At 37.2% G+C, this 24,063-nt stretch overlaps 1 protein-coding gene across 10 annotated transcripts in view; it reads right to left on the bottom strand.

Moving 5' to 3' along the window:
- Positions 1–877: 877 nt before the first annotated feature.
- fgf13a (fibroblast growth factor 13a) overlaps positions 878–24,063 on the bottom strand; it is a 131,817-nt gene continuing 108,631 nt past the window's right edge. For all 10 annotated transcript variants that reach the window (XM_084132257.1, XM_084132262.1, XM_084132259.1 and 7 more), the window contains 2 exons: positions 7,035–7,233; positions 878–2,574 (listed from right to left, as the gene is read on the bottom strand). In XM_084132257.1, the coding sequence (XP_083988383.1) occupies positions 2,438–2,574; positions 7,035–7,233 (336 nt within the window). In that variant the 3' untranslated portion in view covers positions 878–2,437. The remainder of the gene's footprint in view (positions 2,575–7,034; positions 7,234–24,063) is intronic.

Raw genomic sequence — 24,063 nt, 5'->3', positions numbered from 1 at the left:
TTCTTGAGCAGCAAATCAGCATTTAGGAATGATTTCTGAAGGATCATGTGACACTGAAGAATGGCTACTGTAAATTCAGCTTTTTGTTAAATGTATAGAAACAGAAAAAGAAAAAATAAATCAAGAATATTACAATTCTTACAGTATTTTTAAATGAAATAAATGCAACATTGGTGAGCATGAGATACTTATTTAAAAAATCTTCCATATGGTGAGCTTTTTATACCTATAGTTCTATAATGCAAGATGATTTTCCAATATAAACTCTTTTTTCCAACAGTGATCTCCAATGTTCACACTATATTACTCTGTCCATCACACTAATTCATTACATGAAACTGTTCCACGAGGTAGAAGCCATGCAGGAGTCTTGACTCTGCAGGCTATTAAACAGCACTTTTTTCCAGGGGCGATTCATCTTTGTCCAGAGGAAGTGGAAATAGTTGGCTATATCACTGGCTCAACTACACGCCAGAACCAGCCAGGAAAGCTTCAAAAACAACATCCGTCCCCCAGTGCAGCGCTATTTGTCACCTTACAACATAGTGCTCTGTTAAGTGCTGTTTTACTTTTGTTCACGCTGGAAACAACAAAAAACGGTCCAACAACTGCACAGTTTGATTCCCAGTGTTTTTTGTTCTCTGGTATCAATCTAATTGCTCTGTTGCATCAGTATTTGATTATGTTGGCACAATATGACTATTTAGTACCCCAATTCCAAAAGGGTAAATAGAGTAAAATGATGTAAGAGGCCATTAAAACAAACTGAATTGGCAAAGAGAAAGATAGGATCCACTGGCCAGTATGCCAAGTGAATAATTATAATACAATCATGCCGATCGAAGTGAACAAATAAAGCACAGACGCATTTTAAAAGTATATCTTAATATAAACATTTTATTCAGTGCATTGTATGTACACAACAAATAAGAAACAACTTGAAGGTACGTGGCAGAGTGCCAGTCAGTACGTACATGTTGTTTGCCAGTTTTATCCTGGTAGTTTTGAACATATGATCCAGGGAGGAGTTAATACACATAGCTTAAATCATGCAGCTCTATTCCTGACCTCTCTGCAGTCTCCCATGCAACAGATACTGGTAGAAGAACGAAACCCAGAAGGAAACAGAAGAGAGAAGAACCCCCTCTAGCATGTATGACGTTATGTTGCCCGAGGGAAAGAATATATACTGTGCTGCAGCCCACAAAAAGGGTCCTTATTGTACACAACCTGATTTGTACATGCCCTGTACAAGATTTTTTTTGTAATTTTTTCACTTTTACAAATTAGACACATCCTAAAAAATGCAACCAACTTAAGTTCCACAGTATAATTTTTTGTTTGCTCATTTATATAGAAAATTGTCACCACCATAAGTTACTTATACACAAAACAGAGTCCAGGTGGGACCAGTAACGGTGACCAGCATTGACCAAAGAAGAGACGACATGGGCGGGAAAGGCAAAAACACAAGCACACAGACTTAAGGAACCTAGAAAAGAGATGACGGGACGCAAAAGAGACAAAAGGGGTGACATCAAACAGCCATCATTAACCACAAATCCATCTCCTCGAATACTGAAACCTCTCGCTAATCTCTCCCATCAGAAAAAACCTATTCATCATTCCTGTCATGCGTGTATATATACATATATATGTACCGGTGTGGTCTGGCAGCTCGAGGGGAAACTCTCACAGTTCTGTCTTTGGTGCGCTGGATCTCCAGTCGCTGTTTAAACCTCAAAAAACACTGATGTGGGGGAAGAACAAGAGGAAGAGAAAGTAAGACAAGCTCACAGCTAATTCAAACAATTAGCAAGCCAAGGCCTCTTGCTTCTGAGAGGCTCAGCTTCTCTCTTCATGTGAGCAGAACGTAGGCTTTATATTCCAATGCTAGAGAGCAAGCCCTCTGAGCGAGTGCACATGAACGCAAAGCCCCCTCCCCACACACACGGGGAATGGACGCTTCTCTATCGCTTCACACTCAGGAAGCGTGGAGGACAAGGGTTGGCTTCCTTCCACCGCACCCGTGCAGCTAAACCCTCACTTACTGCCCTGAACTCTTAACAAATGTATTATTTCATCAGGACCTGCAATGCTAGTAAATGAACCTTGACTGCTGAGAGGGACTAAAACCAAACGTCCCATCGTATGAAACGCTACAATTGTTGTTTCACATGGAAAAGGCATTAACGAGAGTGGTAAAGGAGGAACAAAAAAACCCAACAACAACGAGCTAAACATAACAAAAAACAAGCTAATTATAAAGAAGTCCAATCAAATGTTACTCTAGTTTGCAAAGTGAAGCATGGTTATGTTGTGTTTCATGTTGTCCTGAACCGCTGAGAGCTTTTTGGAGAGAAGTCTGTGTGAAGTCTCAAGCATTCAGAGGTTTTGGTGAAGGCGTAAGGTAGCGGGCCGGGCCGGGTAAACCGGGCTACGTTGACTCGTTCTGACTCACAGCTTTGCCCCCGTTCAGCACAGCGGAAGCACTCCGGCTCTTAGTGGGTGTCCCGCTGCCAGAACGTGAGAACTCGGTCAGGTCGTGCAGAGAGGGTTCCCTGTACATGGCCACTGAAAAACACAAACAAAGAAAGAGTATTTGGTTAGTAAAAGCTTCCCACATTTTATGTTAGATGCTGTGCACAGAGACAATGATAATGGGGTGAAAATGTGCTTGTTTACTTCATGAAAGCCACTGATTAACATTTTCTATCAGGTTTAGTTGACTGAATATTTGCAATATGAAAATAAACAGAAAAAAAAGTCAACATTTAATGGCTGATAATTATATAAGCCTTTTATCAAAACATTTTAAAAAACAAAAACTCCTATAACCAATAGAAACAAAATCATATAGGAAGCACAAGATACTGCATTAACAATATGGGAAAAATGTCACTTTCAGAAAATGCCTGTAGAATGATGCTATTTTACTTGGCAACAGCAATATAAAATTATACAACTACTGTTCAAAACTTTGGGGTCAGTAAGATAATTAATAAAGAAAGAGCATCAAAACTTCAAAACTTTCAAAAACAACAACAAAAAATCCTACCAATCCAAATTTTTTAACGATAGCATTTATATAGCTATTATTTTACGAATAATTGAGGTAGCAAAATATTACGTCAAAATTGTTCAATTGTTAGAAAAGTTATACACACACAGGTCAAAACTGTTGCGAGAAGTGATTATGGGAGTCACCCATAATATGAGAAGCACCTTTTCACTCCATGTCTAACTTTTCAGCAGAAAGATTTTCTTTAGGGAGCTAATATCGGTCTATACAGAAAATACATCGCCCCAACTCCTGCTATCTGACACACGTGTCTAACCCAAGCACTTCAGACAGCACTTTTACATCATACAGTAACTCCAAAAATCCACTAGGTAGCCAGTGTGCTAAAATGTGTCTGTCAGATCATCTTAACTATGGATGTGCAGTACAGGCAGCATCACAAAGACTTCCTTTAACCTCACACAAAGCTTACTCTGCCTGCAACAGGCAATCGATACAGCACTTAAGTGGAAAGCTCTAAGAATCAATAGTTGACGTATTGATTGTGCAACCAAGTGTGGAGCTTCTCCCTGGAGGGATGCAGGAGTCTCGAGGCTCACGGCCAGGTCATTATTAGTGCACTCTATATGGCCTTTGTCATATAACATCTCATCATTAAGGTCAAAAGTTCTGCAACAATGTGCTTCAAAGTGTGACTGCATCAATATGACAACACATGGTTGAAGTGTTAAACACTTTTAAATGCATAAAATTATAGTAATTGAACATAAAAATGAGGCCCCAAGCTCAGGGATTATGGAAGAATATACATCAGCCATATGGTGTCTGGTTCTTTGGCAATGGTAATGATCTTACAGGCTGATTTTGTGTGTGCACTCTGGACTGAGTTACTTTGTGAGCCGAGAACTTTCAGCCGAAGCTATGTTCACAGCGAGGAGGCAGTTCTTTAATTGGTCCTCTGGAAGAATACGGCTGGAGAATCTTTATAAGGCAGCGGGCAAAACTCCAAGTCCCTCTCTGTCTTTAAATGACATAACTCTCCTCTGCAACAACTAAACTCACAACTGAAACAATCATCACTTTTCTACAAAAGACTATGGTAACACTTTGCAAAAAGGTTCAATTTGTGAATATTTGTTAATGCATAAGGTTAACAATGACAATTTTTACAGCATTTATTTATCTAGGGTAATGTTAATTGTTTAATATACTAATAAGTTTATGTTCATTCATAATACATTATATTACTATCATAATACTACCGTTAGAAATTAGGGGTCAGTAAGTTTTTTTTTTTAAAGAAATTAATTAATACTTTATTTAGTAAGGATTCATCAAATTGATCAAAAGTGACAGCAAAAACATTTACAATGTTACAAAATACTTATATTTTAAATAAATACTGTTCTTTTGAACTTTCTATTGATCAAAGAATCCTGAAAAAAGTATAAGTTTCCACAAAAATATTAAGCAGCCCAAATTCTATTTATATTTCACAATATTACTGTATTTCCTGTATTTTTGATCAAATAAAAGCAGCCTTGGTGAGCATAATAAACTTCTTTCAAAAAATCTAACTGATTGCAAACTTTAACATAATTTAACATTAACTTAGGCTAATAAATGCTGTAAAACTATTGTTCATTGTTATTTAATTTGAACAACTCCATTAACTAATGTTAATGTATAAAACCATATTGTAAAGTGTAATCAATATTTTCCTGCATTTGAACAATTAAAAAAAATAATAATCCGGCCAAATTTAGGTGAAGCATCCAGATTACTGAATGTGTGACCATCTTAGTAATATACTGCAAAAAATAAAATAAAATAAATCTATATCTATATCTATTTATAATGTATCAAATATCTATATCTATATATACAAATAAAAATACACTAAGTAAAAATATCTAAATATCCTTAAAACAAGACAGCATTAATTGGAGAATTTTAATTTTTAAATTTTTAATTTCTCTGAATTTTTTTTCTCAGAGAATGTATCCTGAAAAGTGTACTTTATATTGTTATTTCACCCTTTAAGCACAAACCGCACTAAATGGCTGTGAGATGGCCTCTAAAATCAGCCTTAGTAAACCATCTTCACAGTGAATGTCCTTCAAAGCCAATGCATTACTCCTGCTAACACTCACCATTATCCTCTCAACACACTACAAGCCTCTTAAGAAAAAGGAAATGCATTTTCACGAGCTAAGGCTTTCCCTGAGAACAAAAATGTTTCTCAGCTGCTAAGCCTCCATTTTTAATTTCTAATCAAATAAAATACCTTTTAATTCTTTAAGCAGTGAAAAGCATTAGTGATTTCTGTAAGTACTTGAATTGTGTGACATTATCAGACATAGGGCCCTATCATACACCCGGCGCAATGCAGCGCCAGGCAAGTGTTTTTTGCTAGTTTCAGCCCGACGCAATTATCATTTTCATGTCCTGCGCCACGTGGTTTAAATAGCAAATGCACTTGCAGCCATTTGTGCGCCCATGGGCGTGCTGGTCTGAAAACGAGGTGTGTTCAGGCGCACTGTTGGGGCGTTGCTATTTTGAGGCAATTGAAATAGACTGCGCCATTGACCAACTAAAACCTGGTATAAAGTCAATGCTGCAATAATTTTTTTGTTACTTAAAGATCGCATTAGTAATATGTGCCTATAGGCGGGTCCACAACACGCGTACACTTTGTCCCGTAGATAGTCGTCACTCGCGCCATGGCGGATTCGCTATTTACATGGTGGAATTTGCTAGCGGAAAAACTGAACGCTTCTCTAGCGAGGAAACGGATCTGCTTGTGCTTGAGCGCAACTGGCTTGTAAAGGGAATGGGAGATGAGACTCTGATTGGTTTATTGCACGCTACGCCCAAAACACACCCATTAATCATTAAGAGAATAGGGACACGCCCTAAGTGTGCTTGTGCCGTGCGCTTTAGACCATGCACTTAGATCGTTAAAATAGGGCCCATTATGTTCAAAAACTCATTTGTGTAGCATGAGCCATTTGAGAAGTTACTGCTTTACATAAATAAGCCTTAGTTTAGAGATTCGTCTAATCTTCATTAAGAGAAAAATCCTAATTATGCATCTTTACCAAATGATGAGCAAGGCATTAAAAGTCCATCTAAAAGCAATAACATTTAATGTTTTCTTTGATACCCAGAAACAAAAGTAATATTTATGTCTTAATGTTTTAAAATGTAAGCTTTTATTAGTTATCATGTGACACCTCCTTCATACTTTTTCTACAACAACACATTTCCACGGAGTTAGGATTTTTGCTTAGAGAACACTCTCTCTTGTGTTTGTTGACGGAAGTATGCAGACAGCAGATGAAAGTCACAAGGAACTTTTACAATCGAACAAAGCTCTGTTGTGACCTGGTCTGAGATGGCTGCCTTGGCCTGGATGGAAGGGTACAGGTCTGTTTGCTGTCAAAAGCTGCTTTATCATTCCAGAGCCTTTATGCATAGACGACGCTTGAAACGGTCTGATTGTGCTGGCGTCTGCAGCGCTCCTTACAGACTCCACTTTCCACACCTCATCACCTCAGCCAGCGACCAGCGTTTCCCACAGGCGCATGGGGAGAACAAGGTGCCACGCTTTACAACGGTTGAGAGACAATGAAGGCGCAGATTGTGTGCTCACAGGTCCGGAGCCCATAGTTTAGAGAATTCAGAAGGAGAGTGGGGCACGTATAATGAAATTTCATTTTGACGATGTCAAAAGATACAATATTTTTTTATAAAAGAAAAGACAATAAAATATACAAAAGATGCCTTTTGTTTTATTTCCTTCCCAGTAGATGAATCATCAGGGTTCCCACAAATTGACCAATCACTTTTCCAGTCATTCGTGATTACTAGAAGCTTTTTAAAGAATCATTTTATAGACACTGCACTTAAAACATTCACACTCAAGACATTTTTAGCATGTTTAGCTCACAAAGAGCAACTTAAATGAGTCAATAGCAATATATTAAAATGTGCAGAGGTGGTGACTTACCTTTCAAAGGCTTGGGGAGGAAGTGTGCAGCAGGCTTGTTCTTTTTCACATGGTTGCCCTTCATGATCTCTCCTTCCTTGTTCAGGCCCAGGTACCAGCCCCTGCCCGACTGCTGTTGTCTATAGATCATGGAGGAGTATGTCACGTAGTAGTTCTCAAACACTGACTCCTTAAACTTGCACTCTGGTGTGAAGTGTTCCTGGACAGCAAGGGACAGGAGAAAAAAGATGCAAGATGAGAATTGGCCAGAAATTAAAAAAATACTTTATGTGACAGTGAATTGTAAGTAGTAATATGGTATTATGCACATTCATAGAAAAACACAGCATCTAAAGATCTCTTCACTCTGAAAACTTACAGCGGAAGTTATTGTTAAATCATTTATATACTTAGTATACAAAGACAACTATAGCTAAGCCATTTAATAGGCTGATGTCCCTGCAAAGTATAAAAAATATATATAAATATAACCAGTTTTGGGGTGGGACTATCTGTCTGTCTGTCTGTCTGTCTGTCTGTCCAACCAAAGGCAGATGAAGAGGAAAACAATTTAGTTACCTAAAACCACTGAAATAAAATTAAATATACATACAATATATTAAAAAAAACATTTTATTTCAGCAAGTTAGCAAGGAGACATTTCTAATTTTCATTTAGTTTAACGTGATGTACTCAAATGAATAAAAATAAAACTGAAATAAAAATAAAAATGATTAAAAAACATACACATTTTATAATAATAATAATAATAATAAAACACATTACTAAAACTTGAACTAAAAAAAAAAAAAAAAATTTTTTTATATATATATACAAACTATATTATTTTCTCAATGATAATAAAATAACACTGTAAATAAATAACACTAAATATTTTGCAATCGCTCTTGAAGTTAATAAAAAACACCACCACATGATTAAAAAAAACTTTTGGTCTCAGTGCAATAAACTGTATTTTTCTCTTTTATCCGGTCTGGTCTTTTCTTTTTCTCCCTAATAATCCTCACTCTTCCCTCCTTGGTCTGTTGTACGCTCTCTCCCATTAGCACTTCCAAAAGCAATCTATGTTGTAGTGTTGCATAAACATGCTAATGGAGTTTGAGGATGGATCGCTCTTCAGCTCGGTCTATGGATCGGGCCGTATTGAATGTGTACGAGTACACCGTGTGCTCTTCATTGAGTCATTATAAATGCTCACCTCCCACTAGGCTTGATCCTGTATTGACTACGTGCTTCGTTAGGATATTGCAAATAGTGTAAGAGGGTGAAAAGATGAGAGACAGTGAATGGATCAACATCAATTTATGTTATTCTGCATGTTATCTGGCTAACTAATTGCTTTTCAAGAGGTGTCTAACTCATTCACCAGCCCAATAGAGCATTCAAAACAAATCAATGCCAAGGCAAAGCCACAATAACACACCCACTGCTCATGGATCCACACTTCCTGCTTATATATATATATATTCCAGCTATCTCAGCTGGTTAATGCTGGTGAACCATGCAAAACTTAGCCATGCAAAGCTAAAATGCAGCATATTTCTTAAACATTATGAAGAAGTACTTGTATAATATTTGACATAAAATTATTTTAGACCCATATTGGTAATAATATACACATTGGATTTATTATTCTTGTTTTTCAAATTTTTCAAATCCAAATATTCATACAATATCCATCTCCTTAAATGCAAGAGTGAAGTAAATTCAAACAGAAAGTCATTAGAAGAGGTTAGATTAATATCCACACGAGCCTTTGGGCTGCTGTTGCAGTAACTGAATGGCTCAGTTAAAATGGATTACAGCACCTCAGGGTCTTATGGCTGTAATCTTTACTGTTTGAGTGTGGCAAATGATGTGAAAAATATTACAGAGAGAGCTGTAAATCAAATTATGTTTTTCATCAGAGCTAAGGAAAGAAAGAAAAAAAGGTAGGCTAAATAATCTGCGTTGCTCTGTAAATATCACTAGGGTAAAGTGTTCCTTCAGCTCTGAGAGCTTGATGCACTTAAAAAGGAAAATTTACAGCAACTTCGAGATTTATACAGGAGACAGCAGATTAAGTAACAGCAAATTGTGTTATTTCATCCTGCTTCCTACATGAATTACATAAGTGTGTTTGCACATGAATATTGTGGCTACAATTTCAATATCTGACAAACATGCATAAACTAATCAGACATCTCTTCCACCTAATCTGAGTTTGTCAATTAAGAATTTTATCAGTTGCTATTTTTCTAGCATACAATATCAGTTCTTTTTTTTTTAAGTGGGTAGCACCACCTAGAGTGAAATCTCATTGGTCGAAAATATAATGCAGCATAAGTATTAAACATAACATATATTCTGTTTGGCTGTGATTGTTTTTAAGCATGATTTGCTAAATTCATGATACAATTGTTAGTTTATAATATGTTGAGGGGAAAAACTTGATAAACAGTTTGGACATTTCAACTTTAGATTTAAAAAAAAAAAAAAAAGAGTCAGGAAGTTTTTTAAATGCTTTTGAAAGAAGTAGTGTCACTTTTGAGTATTAATTTCTTTAGAACCTCCAATTCTTTAACAATAGTGTATATGCACCTATTATACTTATGTTAGCAAGACGGCCAGAGAGCGAACTGACTGCCTTAAATGGAATTAGTAATAAACGTATATAGACAGCTTTTGTAGCAGCAATGCTGAGAATGTCCCTTCATCATGTGTCGATACTCAACCCTCACATCATCACAGGACACTCTGTTTCCCAGCTGGCCTGAGGCCAACAGGAGCACTCCAATGTTCGACGTACAGACTCGAGACGTCCTTCTGCTCCGGGTGACTCACAGAGACACTGAGCTCCCACACACACTGACAGGAACATTCCTGATGTCACAGACCAGTTGTGACATCCCACTTCCTCTGGGACAGGCTGTCGGCCCGGCACTGACTGAGCTACATCCCGTAAACACCCAGGAAGCAGAAAGTGTTTGGGAAGTGTGGACATTGAAAGGACCACTCTGACGTCAACCTGGTCAGAAAGTTTGATCTGTGATTACGAGTGAGATCCTACGAGCAGGCACACAGGGACGGATCTGTGATCGATACTTCGCCTGTGATAAACATCACCAAAAGAAGGTTAGATGCTACTTCGGTTAGTTAAGAGTACTGAGGCAAAGACACTGTTGGGTTCACTCAGGGTGAGAACTTAAAGGAAGGCAGAATCTCATCTTAACACTTCTCATCTATGCTTCCAGTCAGAAGAAATGCTCCCTCTCAGACATCCTGTATCGCTTCGCTTTAAATAGATTACTGCTATAAAGCTATTCTGTTAATAACAGTTAATGTCTCAGCTGAAGGTCATAATAATTACAACCAAATGGAGCACAACAGCATTATGTAGATCGGCTCTCAATAATGACTGGATTGCACCCTACCTTATCAGGAATTATTCATCATATTAACATAAACAACAACAAAAGAGTGGAGTGTTGAGAGTATGAGGTCAGGAAACAGGGATGATTGTGAGTGCCACATGCTAACCACTGAATCCATAAAGCACAATAACATGATGCTTTTAAATGCCTCTCTAAATGTCCTTCCCAGCAAAAGATCATTAAAATAAACCGTATCTTTTTATGCCACTTCAGATCCGTTTCTCCATGTGGAAAAAAAAATACACTGTTTATAATTATGTTAATATATGAAAAATTATTTGTGATCCGAGTGAAATCTTAAGCTCAAATCTGGACTGTGGTACACTAATTGGAGACCGCTGCTTTAGAGAGCTGGTTCTCTGACACTGACTCAGAGAATCATTAATCATTTTCATCCGTTAATGCTGAGATTCAATTTCATAGAAATTCATCTTCCTCCTCTGCACTTTAAGGTGGCCCTATTATGCTTTTTTGAATATTACCTTTCATGCAGTGTGTAATATAGCTGTTTGTGAAGGTAAAAAGGTCTGCAACGTTTTAAACATCAAAGTGCATGACAAATAAGTTATAAATGAGTCTCCTAAAGCAAAGAATCGATTCTGAACTGCCGAAACGGTCATCAGTAATTCCATTCTTACTTCCGTAACTTACAATCGTAACAATGTAATACATTTGCATAAAGTCTACCTATGGTTTTCATTGTCTGCCTGTGAACAAAGTCTACTTTAACACGAACCAGCTACGGTGTTTGAGGGCATGTCGAGAAGACGCTGTTTTCTGCTCTGCAAAAGCAAATTCTCTTTGTAAACACTTCCAAAGGATGAGGATGTGAATATGGGACAGTACCCACTTTATTTGGACCAACTTGCTTCTCAGAATCACAACCTGTAAGTATGATTAATTATTGATGTGTATATATTTTTTATATATATATATATATATATATATATATATATATATATATATATATATATATATATATATATATCAGACTAGGCGAAAGACTGGGAAAAATGTGGTGATGTGCAATGTACATTATAAGAAAATGACCTTTGATGCATGTAAACCTGTTGTAGGAGACCTCCAAAACAAAATTAGGAACCTTTAAAATAGCATAATAGGGCCACTTTAAGATAAATACATTTTCTCCTATGTTTTTTTTTCAGAACTTTGAGACTAGGGCCATTCATCATCGATATAGAGGCACAATGCATTACAGTATTGATTTAATAAGCAAGACAGAGCCTCTATTTTGCATTTACATTTTGTAAATGTGGTAGACTAGGCCCAAACGTGTGTGTCGTGGGTATAAGAATGTGCTAATGTATCCTTTCAAGAAATGGACACGGCAAGAATTGACACCACAGGCTTAGACAGGAAGTGCCACGATATTATGCACAATACAAATGTACTTGAACCTCCACGCACACAGAGGAGAAGAGCTGTTATATCTCAGAGGCATCCCTACACACTGTAACACAGTTTCCAGATGGAGTGTGGTAGATGAGAGACGCACTGTGCAGAAACGGCAAACACATTTTCTTAATTGTCCATACCATTTTATCACCAACAGTGATGAAAATTGCAGTAAGCAGAGGCATCATTTAAAAAATGCTGGAGAACAGCTATATAACACAGCAGATATTTTTGGACACCCGCTGATGTCTTGTGGAGAACAGAGGCAGGAGGCAGTTTTATCGAATCAACGCACATATACTTGCAAACAAAGAAACAAAGATAAGTGAGATAATGTGCACTGTGATGGAACGAGAGATATTAATCTCTCATTTAGCTCTTCACTATCCACCTTTTTTATTTAATACAGGGAATATTCCATCTATCTGTCACCACATGGGAAAAACACTTTATTTAGCAATTCATAGAAATTTCTAAAATAAACAAATAAAAGGAATGTTTGGTTTCAGCTGAAACAGTTTTGGAGGGCTGAAATCATTGACTGAAACCGTTAGCGGTTCTTCAGTGATGCTAAACTTTCCTTGGACTGGTTTATCACCTGTGAACAACACCCTGAACAACATACAGACTAGGGTTGGGCAACGATTAATCGCGATTAATCGCATCCGAAATAAAAGTTTGTGTTTACATAATATATGTGTGTGTACTGTGTATAATTATTTTGTATATATAAATACACACATATGTATGTGTATATTTAAGAAAAATTTGCATGTATATACTGTAGATATATTTATACATAATTTATATTATATATGAATATTTTATATATAAATACCAAATTTTTCTTAAATATACACATACATACAGTATGTGTGTATTTATATAGACTAAATAACTATATACAGTACACACACATATATTATGTAAACACAAACTTTTATTATGGATGCGATTAATCGCGATTAATCGTTGCCCAACCCTAATACAGACTTCAATTACCCAATTAGAATTACCAAAACTTTATTTTGCGTTTCATTTTTTGGCTAAATGAAACCTTCGGTTTTGGTGTTTCAGGATTTTCATATACATTCTGTTGAAACCATGTATTATGTAGTTCAACAATCAACCAAAAATTCAGTAACTCAAGTACATCAAAGTGTTAATTTGATAAGTAATGTGAGCTCCGCCTGTTCCTCAGTACTGTCCCTAACCTCACGACAAATCCACCATCCTAACAGCTAAAATAAAAGAGAGCAGATATTGAGGTGTTGTAGCGCTTTGCGTTCGAGTTGATTCTATCTCCAAGTGTAATTATATCAGGAGCTGCAGTCATGCTGTTGCCAGCTCACTGATTCGTATCTAATATCTTTTCCTCTGGCAGGGGAAATCCCGCATTGCCCCTCCCTCCCTTCTCCCGAAGGGCTCCCCCCCCCCCCCCGTCAGAGAAGCATGAAGAGATGTTTGTGTGTGTGCTAGAAACAGATAGAGTTTCTACTTGGTCTTCATATGTGTATAGGTGCTCTATCTCCTGTCATTCGCTCAGCTCTCTACTTCCACCCAATGTTTTCTTTACCTTCCTCTTTTTCCTCTTTTGATCCATCCTCCATTAGATCTTCCCCTCTGTCTTCCAATATCTTTTTCAACCACTAACCTCATTTATTTTCGCCTCTCCAGCCATCTTCTCCATTTTTCTCTAAGATTCGTCTTTCCTTTTGGCCTCTGTATATGGGAGCTCCCATTTCCTCATCATTCCTCTCTCGATCTATCTCATTACTTTACCCACTCTCCCTCATCCAACTCCAATTCCATTTATGGAAAAGAAGTAAATGGGGAAGCTGACAGAATCTATTCCAGTCAGAGACTGATCCTCCCTGCTCCACACTGTACAGCTGGCAGGTAACCAGGTCTCTTCACCTGTACCTCATCATTCCCTCTGGCTCAACCACCCATCTGAGGAATTATCATTGATGCTCAAGACAGAGCCGATCAGCCCTATATGCACACTACGCAAGTTGCGTAAGGCCCCATAAATTACTCAAGGCCCCACCTCCCCCTCGTGTCAAAGTGCGTCAATCAAAGTTTACAACATCGATGAGAAAAATAAGCAGAACTATCCTTCTGGTCACGAAAAGAGAGAGAAAAAACACACCATGAGAGTGAATTGCAGGAGCAGCAATCAGGCAGACTTGTGTTCTCTCCTCTCCAAGTTTGATGTCAGCAAAGAACAGTAAAGTTGATGTGCATCTCTCTCTAGTCTGTCTAACCTAGCTGGGCAGTGCATCTTTTGGTCTTTCTGTGTCTTGCTTGCATGCCGGCCACTTCCAGAGATATAGAGATATACTCTATATATAGAAATGAGAGAGAGTGTTCTGTGAAATACAACTATTTATTACGTTTGATAAACGACAAAGGGGAACAGTGTTTGTTTATAAACTGCAGCTTGGAAAAGATAACCGCGTCGCGCGTAACGTTCATATGCACGTGCATGAAATGAAACGCGCACTTTCCAGCACAACATCTGTGGGGACCAGTACAATATGGGCATGATGGAACTTCTCATTTAGGCGCACATACTTTTAAAACAAGATTATCTGATTATCTAGTCTCCAAGTCAGTTTAGTCACAACTCTGCAATAAAGCAAGATGGAAAGCAATATATTGACACTGACTATTGATTTATAGGCTAAATTACATTTAAAATGTTGATTACCTGGACATACTGGTCAATATGGTTGCACATCCCTCAGTAAATAATAACCATCAAGTATCAAGTATTGCTTTTATAATTTAAAACACAGTGACATGCTATGGCAAGCCATTTTAGCTTTTATTCATTCACAGGATGCATTTTTGATATCAATAATTGTACTATTTAAAATGTGAATTCTTGATATTCAGAATGTACGTTTTGTAGTAACAATGTCTATTTCTGATATCAGGAATTACATTTTCATTAGTACTAGTTAAAGGAGGGAGGATTGTAGTGGGAGCACTGGGGTGCCAGGTGTGACTGTGTGGCAATGGCAAATGGTTTTCATGGCTCATGGGTCAGTGTAGGAGGGCCCCTTAACAGAATTTTGCTTGGGGCCCCAGGGAGGTCAGGATCAGCTCTGGCTCAAGATGTCACACTGCTGATGGCACTAACTTTAATTGACAGGACTACCACAGGACTACGGTTTTCCTTTTTCTATTTATTGTAGCGTCGATGTGAATTGCGGATTACTTCTGTAATATGACATATTTCAAAGTGATACAAGCAGGGCAGAGGTTGATTATATTAAATCAGCTTTTGATTGGACGGTGGGCGTTATATACCAGAATGGCACCAGACTGAATGCGAGTTGCCAGAACAATGCCTAAATAGACATCCATGAAAAAAAGGAAAGTCGTTTCATCTCACAATTCACTGCAATTTAACCCTCTGGGGACCAAAAACGCGCCCGCGCATTTTGCTCGTTTTTTTTTTTTAGCAATGTAAAATAAACACTAAATGCTCTGTTAATTTTGATCTTTCATTTTCGTGTAATACATCAATCGATCCTGTTCAGTTTCTATTTTTTTTCTGTATACTCACAATAAAAATAAAGTGTTTTGCTTTTTGCCAAATAAAGAAAAATTAACATGATGCGATTTCTGCACTCTCTCTGTCAGTAAACTCCAATTTGAAACGCGTTCGAAAATGATCTATAACTCCACGAAAATTCAGTCAAACAGGCAAACAAACGCACGGGCATAAAGCTTGAGATCGCATCTTTTAAATGAAGTAATTTATATAAAAAACAAATATTCTCAGCTTGTGAAATCTGTATTAAAAGAGAACGATTCCAGTCGAGCTCATTACGAGCTCATTCAAAAGTAATGTGACCACTCCCCGGAGAGCACGTGCTATTCAAACACAAATTCTGAGAACCATTTCAGACCTGTGAAACGCCCACATCAGCTGTAAACAAAGCGCCGCGAGTGAGGCATAATATAGCCTACCTTATGGAGAAAAGTTTCCTCAGAACAGTGCTGATATGAGGAGCAATAGATCCCGCTGAGGAGTGAGGTAGGCTGTTATCTTTTCTCAAGTGTTAATGTGGAATAACGTTATGGAATAACGTTAGTGTAGGCCTATGTAAACCGCAAAAAGATGAATCGCGTTTCTATAATATTTCTGTGAGATGAATGAAGCGTACATATTTGTAAAGACTGTTTAGCCTAAATATGAATCGCGCGTCTGTGTGTGAAAGAATAAAGTGCTTTGCTATAGCCTACTGAGATGAGTAAAAATCGACTGAAATATGTTGAAATAAAATGTATTTGTATAAGCAACGTATTAAACTGCAAATTAACATTTATATGCCCTAATATTTCATAAAAACAACGTTACAGTCAGGCGAAGTATGAAAGACAACATTTTGTTGACTAGATTTGGGTACAGTTTTTACTGATTTAGATGTTCCAATGTTGGCTATATTCAAACTAATGAATACATATGATAAAATGTAGGCCTATAATCTTTTTTTTTTTACAAAGAAAGAGTACACTTGAAATATTGTTGAAATTGTAATTATTGTTGTAATTGTAACCTTTTTAATAAAATAGCAAAACATATTTACAAGATAGATGTAAGCGAAATCTTAAATGGTCTTCTTCTAAATATATCTTTTGTCCTTGCATTGTGGCTCAGTCAGTGTCACACCTGAATGAATGGCTCATTACACATAATGGGTGGGACATTGTATTCTCAGGTGTAAACCACTCCTCCATCACGCCCCCCTCGCATATTGGCTTTCCAAGCAAAACCTGTTTTACACCATTTAAATCAATGTATTTTTTTTTGTGAACGATAAAGCAAGACTATTTTCACATAATTTTGAAGCCAGAACTCGTAGCAACAACATCCATTAGTCAAAAGTCTTGTGGACACATATTTAATATGTGTTTTGTGGTCTTATTTCAGCAACTTTCATTTTTATTTTTTCCAATAACCACGCATAAACATTATTCTCTTAAAAATACAAACATCTACATACACGTTGCTTGCATATTATGGTAGCCCTGTTTGTGCTATATAGAGTGAATTTACACCTTTGCCATTAACATGTTCATAAATAACTGAAAAAAGCACAAATGTCAAGGCATGTCAGAACATTTCAAGGGCCCCAAAAACACCTTGGTCCCCAGAGGGTTAAAGGGAAGATTTTCTATAGTATTTGTAGTTTGTTAATATCTAAATAATAATAGATTACTATGAAACAGTTTGTGTTAGTTCTTAAAACAAAACATATGGAATTTGCACCCTAAATGTTTTTTTGGTTTTTTGTTTAAGTTATGGGACACCAAAATGTACTGTAATGGTAGAAAGTGCCCTGTACGGTCTGAATTCTCCCCTTGCAGAATAGTTTATGGCCACTACAGAAGGACACCATGTCTGTGCTCTCTCTGTAGTCTGTGGGCTTCTAATATTGATGTGCCTGTCTCTGCTGTTCCAAATGACCCAACACTAAACTGATTTTCGACTTCAAATGCGGCCGCAGAGCAGCTCACAGGGCAGCCAATGTGCATCGACTGTCATCTGATTAACTGTTCATTTGTAATATGTTGTGATGAAATCATTTATAATTGCAAGGTTATTTTAATATTTAATGTGCTCACTGATTAAACAGCAGGTATTATCATTAAACAACTTAGCAGTGGATCATGTGGTTCTGTATAATAAATGCAAAGAGAAAATGTGCAGAGAACAGAAAATATGTTTAATTGATTTCCTCTCACCCTCACTTTGTCAAGCTGATGGATGAATACATTTGCACTCAGACATACAGACTCACTCATGCATGAATTCTCTTTCTATTATTTTTGGTCTTCTTATCACGAACACACAGATTGCAAAAACACACACAATGTTTTTAACGTGTTGCTATGCGGATGCTACGGTGTTCTGGGTGGTCACTGACCAAACATAAATTCAGATTCATATTATATTATTCGTGTGCATTTAAACCTGGTTAGAGTGCTCAATATGAGGGACCCTTTGAACATTTTTACAATTTTCTCTGTGTAACAGAGGTTACACACCATCGCTATGCTTTCAAGTGATAAAAAAAGAATGAATTCATGGACTGCCAAATTAATCTCCAGAAGAAAATCACTGAAAAGTTCACACAAAGAAATGTCATTGTGCATCTTCTTCAATCTGACTTAATTCAGTGCTGATGATTGACTGTTGTAGTAAATGCGCACCATTCATTTCACTGAATTGCAGAATATTACTTCATGGCATGTTATGGTTGATTTAGCTTATAATAGGCCACAACATGCAATGCCAAGGACAATCAACGTTCTATTTTCCATGCATTTTTGCTTGAGATGTAATTATTACTGTGTGTGCACCCATGTTGTGTTTGTCAACTATTGATTGATATGCGACTGGGCCATAGTTTGATTAACTTTCATGAATCGGTCCAAATATTCTGTTTTAATTAATCGATTCAAAACCACGTCACACCATTAAATGATTAGTTTGCAGTATCAGTCAAAATGGTCATGGAAATCTCAGTGTGGCATTTTCATAAAGATTTATTAAGGTAAATAAAGTTGGTTATAAATATCTATTGCTATGTTTGTATAAATGTGAATTATTAAATATACTTTCTTCAGTAAACAAATAGTGTGGAAAATATAATACTTTTTTTTTTATCTGCTTGACTGCAAATGGGTGAGGCAAATTTCAGAGCAAATGATAAATATCAAGATAAAGTATATTAAATTGCCCCAAATATAAATAAAAAAAAAAAAAACATTCAAAGGTTTGGGGTTACTACATTCAAAAAAAAAAGAAAAAAAAAAGAAGCTTTTGAAAGAAGTCTCATGCTCATCAAGGCTGCATTTATTTGATCAAAAATACAATAATACTTTTACAATTTAATTAACACTTTTCTATTTTTATTTATTTTAAAACGATTTATTCCTGTGATGGCAAAGCTGAATTTTCAGTGTCACATGATCCTTCAGAAATCATTCTAATATGCTGATTTAGTGCTATAGTGCTATAGTGAAATATTTCCTATTATTATTATTAATGTTGAAAACAGTTGTGCTGCTTAATATTTTTGTGGAAACCGTCATACATTTTTTTTTCTGGATTCTTTGATTAATAAAAAATGTAAAAGAATAACAATCATTTGAAACAGAATATTTTGCAGCATCACAAATGTCTTTACTGTTACCTCCGATTAGTTTTATGCATCCATGCTGAATACAAGTAATAATTTCTTTCAAATCATACTGACCCCAAACTTTTGAATGGTAGTGTAGATATAACTAAAGACAAAAAAACAGACGAGGAGAAACTATAGAAAAAGGAGAAGCAGCAGCACAAGAGCAGCTTCAAACCTCTCATCACTCACTATACTCTTCATTGATTGGGGATTTCCCAACATCACTGGTGTGTGATTGGCTGGCTGTGTAGCTCAGGCTGCATGTGGCTCCATAGCAGCAAACACAAAGAGTCAATGGGGGCATCAGAGAGCACAGAAGCACCCATACACATTACAAAAACAGAGAGACTTCAGAATTACAGCATACTAAATCATTAAAATACCTTATAATACTGTTTAGAATGCAGTAATGCCACACACTCATTATCCACTTATGCCAGATGAAAGCTCTCCACCACTGTAAGCGATGGATTACTTCACAGAGCTACTGTATACTCAATAAGATCAGCACAGTCTGCTTTCATAAAAAAAAAAAAATCCACAAAATTGAAAGGCAGATCCAATATTGGACAATTACAATGGATTCACAATGGAGAGGACGCAACTGCAGGAAAAGCTTTTAAAATGGAAATTAATACAGGGAGTAAATGAAGATGAATGTTCAAAGACCTATGCAAATTAACACTCTCCAGGACTAACGGTTACAGCTGGAATGAAATATTAACACCTACAGAACCTTGCTGTGCTGTCACTCAGAGAAACTGTTAAACATAGCCTCCATCCTTCTGCCTTCGACCAGGATGACACACGGCAAACACAACGTTACTGTTGTGGAGAACAGAGCTTTAATTTAATGAGCACTCTGGCACATATGTTTTAATTACAGACGCTGAGGCATACATCATTAAAGTCACTGAGCGGGAGCAGAGAACCGCCGTGAGTGAGTGTGCTTGTGTTCGGGATGTGCAGTAGCTCTATGTGTGCGTGTGTGTGTTTAGATCCCGCTGCTTCCCTATATCATCAGGATATGTCACGGCTGCATCACACCAAACGTTATGATCAGATTACATGCTTTTGTCAGACTTCATGCAAGAGTCTCTTGTCTGCTGTCTTGTTTGTCTATCTCCTGCCTGCTGTGAGCGGGTCCAGCCCAAAGCTTCCTGGAAACAGCATTACACAGGACAGATTAGATGGCAACAGGTATGCAGTGAGGATGAGCGAGCTGAAAACACTGCTCCTGGACTAGGTATGTGCACAAATTCACATTTTCTAAATTGACTAGTTGGTGGGTTGCTTAAATGACTAGTCAACTAAAGGGTCTTAGGAAAGTCTTGCATAATTAGGGGGTTTGAGGCTCACCTGATGTGTTTCTTAAGGGGTGTTTACATAATACACATTTAAAAACAGATAGACAGATGCAGTGGGACAGCAACATCTTTACGCAATTTTTAAGGTAAAAGATTGGATTATTTTTAACTTGAAATATCCAATAAATCAGTAATACATCAGTAATACATACTAGGGTTGTGCCGATAGACGATAGTATCGTGTATCGACGATAGTCAGAGATATCGCTGCTGGCAGATGCCTTTGACGATATCAATACGATAATTAGCTCGTTTTCCCATTAATGTATTAAATTATTATTATTATTATTATTATTATTATGAAGCTAGTATTGTTATTAAATTAATTAGGAACTACAATTAATTTGCCTTGCCTAAATTCATAACGACATCACCACATAACCACACTTGCGACATCACCGACGCGCGTATGAGATCCATTCACAAATTGTAAAGAGTACTTGTTTTAACAGACGCATCATTCTTATACAGAGCCAAGATGAAGACGGCATCGTTGTTCGTCAGTATTTTGTTTCCATAGCACATTAACAAAACATTTAATGATACTAATAACACTAAAAACAATACAATTACAAAATATTAATGATAATAATAATATCACTAAAATTATATAGGCCTAATAACAGTCTTTAGTTCACGAACGCAAGCACAACTCTGCCATCTGTGAAAATCAAAAGCAACTTTAAACACTTGTTTAACAAGTAATATTCTTCTAATTGTTTTACTGTCTATAATGTAAGTCCACAAGAGAAATATTAAGCCAGTAAATTAAGATAGTTGCTATACCGTTATATCCATCGTCGTCTCTGAGAGAACGCGCCGTTAATGCAGCGAAAGCTCAGTCCGTTTCTGCTTTCACTTTCAGGGAATTAGCGCATTTACATGCACGTTATTAACTTGATTATGCTGAATAAACTGACAATGCATGTCATGTAAACACATTAACCCGTTTTCCTTTATCGGAGTCAAGTCATAAGTTTAAGTATAAACCGATCGACTTTTAGATTTTTGCCTTTGATTTCTCCCGGCATTTAAAACACATTAACAAAACACATAAGCCGTTCTTTGGGCTTATTGAAGTGCGATATGTGAAGTGCATACAGACAGAGAGAGCACTGGTAGGAGGACATGTATCACAAACTCCGACTCTTTCTTGACCTAAGAAATTATTAAAACGTGTTCCCATCTCGTGCAGAAGTACAGTCAAAATGCTGCATCTGTAACGGCATGAGAGGATAATGTGTGTCCGTAAATTTCCCGCTGACATGTTGAAATACTCTGAGTCAGATACAAGAATGATTATAGGATCTTTTTTACCTCACTATACCGGGAAATAACCTGATTTAGCCTATTAATAAACACTCCACCTTTGCTAGCAAAATAGAAAACAATTCTCATATATAAAACGAACTAATAAAACAAGCAAATTAACGAGTAAATAAGCAAGTTAATAATCAAATAAGTAAGCCCCGCCCCCCTCACGATAATATCGTGTATCGCCGATCTCACAGGCTGACGATAGGACGATATGAAAATGGAGCATATCGCCCAACACTAATACATACCAATTAGTCAATAAATGTTGTTCTTTTGAATTTTCTCCTTATAAAAGAATCCTGAAAAATGTATCCTGGAGACAGTTTTCACACACAAAAAAATATACACTGTTTTCAATATTGATAAAATTAAGAAATATTTCTTGAGCAGCAAATCAGCATATTAGAATGATTTATGAAGGATCATGTGACCCTGAAGACTGGAGTAATGATGCTGAAAATACTACTTTGCCATCATACATTTTAAATTACATTAAGTAGAAAATTGAAGAAATATTTCACAATATTACATACAGCCTTGGTGAGCAAAAGAGACTTCTTTCAAAAACATGAAAAACCCTTACCAACTCCAAACTTTTGAATGATTGTGTGTGTGTGTGTGTGGTCCTGGTAATCCCTACATTATGGGGACAAAAGGTCCCCACAAAGATGGCAATATCCGAAATCCTTGCCCCTGCGAGGACATTTTGGGTCCCCTTTGAGTTTATAAATCATACTAATTGATGCTTTTTGAAAATGTAAAAATGCAGAAAGTTTTCTGTGATGGGTAGGTTTAGGGCATAGAATATACAGTTTGTACAGTATAAAAATCATTGCTTAAGGAAAGTCCTCATAAAACACGGAAACCCTATGGGCCCTATTTTAACGATCTGAAACGCAAGTGTCAAAGCTCAAAGCGCAAGTAACTTTGTGGGCGGGTCTTGGCGCTGTTGCTATTTTCCCAGCGGGATAAATGACTCTTGCGCCAGGCGCAAATCTAAAATGGGTTGGTCTGAAGTAGCTTCATTATTCATAGGTGTGGTTTGGGCGTAACGTGAAATAAACCAATCAGAGCGTCATCTCACATTCCCTTTAAGAGCAGGCGCGCTTTGTTCTAAAGCGGATTCCTATTATAACGGCGGATTTGCCAGACGCGCGCCAGGAGCGGTTCACAGCCAAGGAGAGCAACGCTCTCGTCAGGGACGTTGGGGATGGAGAAACCCACCCAAATTAACTTCGGTTAAAAAGGAGTATGATAATTTGGGTAAATGTGTAAGCTAGATGTATGCTTTTATAATAAATTGTCTATCTATCTATCTATCTATCTATCTATCTATCTATCTATCTATCTATCTATCTATCATAATAATGTATGATTTGCAAAAATGAAAACTGCTGCTTCTGTGTAGATGAGAGAATCAAAGTGTATGCGCGTTGTGCACACGCTTCATTGATTATGGCCAAGCATGCGCCCTTAAAATAGCATATGAATAACATGCGCAACGCGCCACTGACTTTAAACTATTTTTTCCTGGTTAGTGGCGCAATTGTTTTCTAAACCTGCAAAATAGCATGAAGGAACGTTTGCGCCGGAACACGCCTCCTTTTCTGCGCTGAACCGCCCAATGAGCGCAAGTTCATTCCCTAGTTTAGCGACGTGCTTCTGTGGAGGGAAAAGCGCGCTTTGCGCGGGTGCAAAATAGGAATGATACATGCGTCAGTGTACAAAGTCAATTGCGCTGGGTGCAAGATAGGGCCCAATGTGTGCGTGTTTGTGTGCATGCGCGTGTGTGTGTGTGTGTGTAAAATCTAGATAAATCAATCGAACTTTGTCAGTTTGGTCATTTGAAGTCAGTTAGTTGACCCATTCCTATCCTGGGCCAGGACAGCTTTCTCAGGCAATGTCTGCTTCCAGCGTTCTGATAAGTTTCCTCAATGATCCTTTACTGTCCCATCATTTCACTGTTATTCATAATATGGAGGATTTCTGTCAGCCTCGAGATTGAGGTTGAGTGAGAGTGTGTGCTGTGTAGTAGAGACTGTGTATTCGTTTGCACCCACTCTCTCGTCAGACAACACAAGCTCCAGTAATGCCAACCACATAGTGAAATTCTGACATTTATCTTGAAGCAGAAGATTGGCAGGTAGGTTCTTGCATTATTCATGTCTTCATGCAGTCAATTAATGTTGGGGTGCAGGCTGTCTATTCAGCACATTTTCACGAGTTTCTAAACGTTTTAACGTTTTGATATTAGTCATCTTTGTAATTAAAAGCATGTTACTCAATTCATGCACTTGGAAAACTCATC

This window comes from Abramis brama (genome assembly GCF_963993115.1).
Source record: "Abramis brama genome assembly, chromosome: 13".
Classification (NCBI taxonomy): domain Eukaryota; kingdom Metazoa; phylum Chordata; class Actinopteri; order Cypriniformes; family Leuciscidae; genus Abramis; species Abramis brama.
This window is presented reverse-complemented; position numbering and strand designations above follow the sequence as displayed.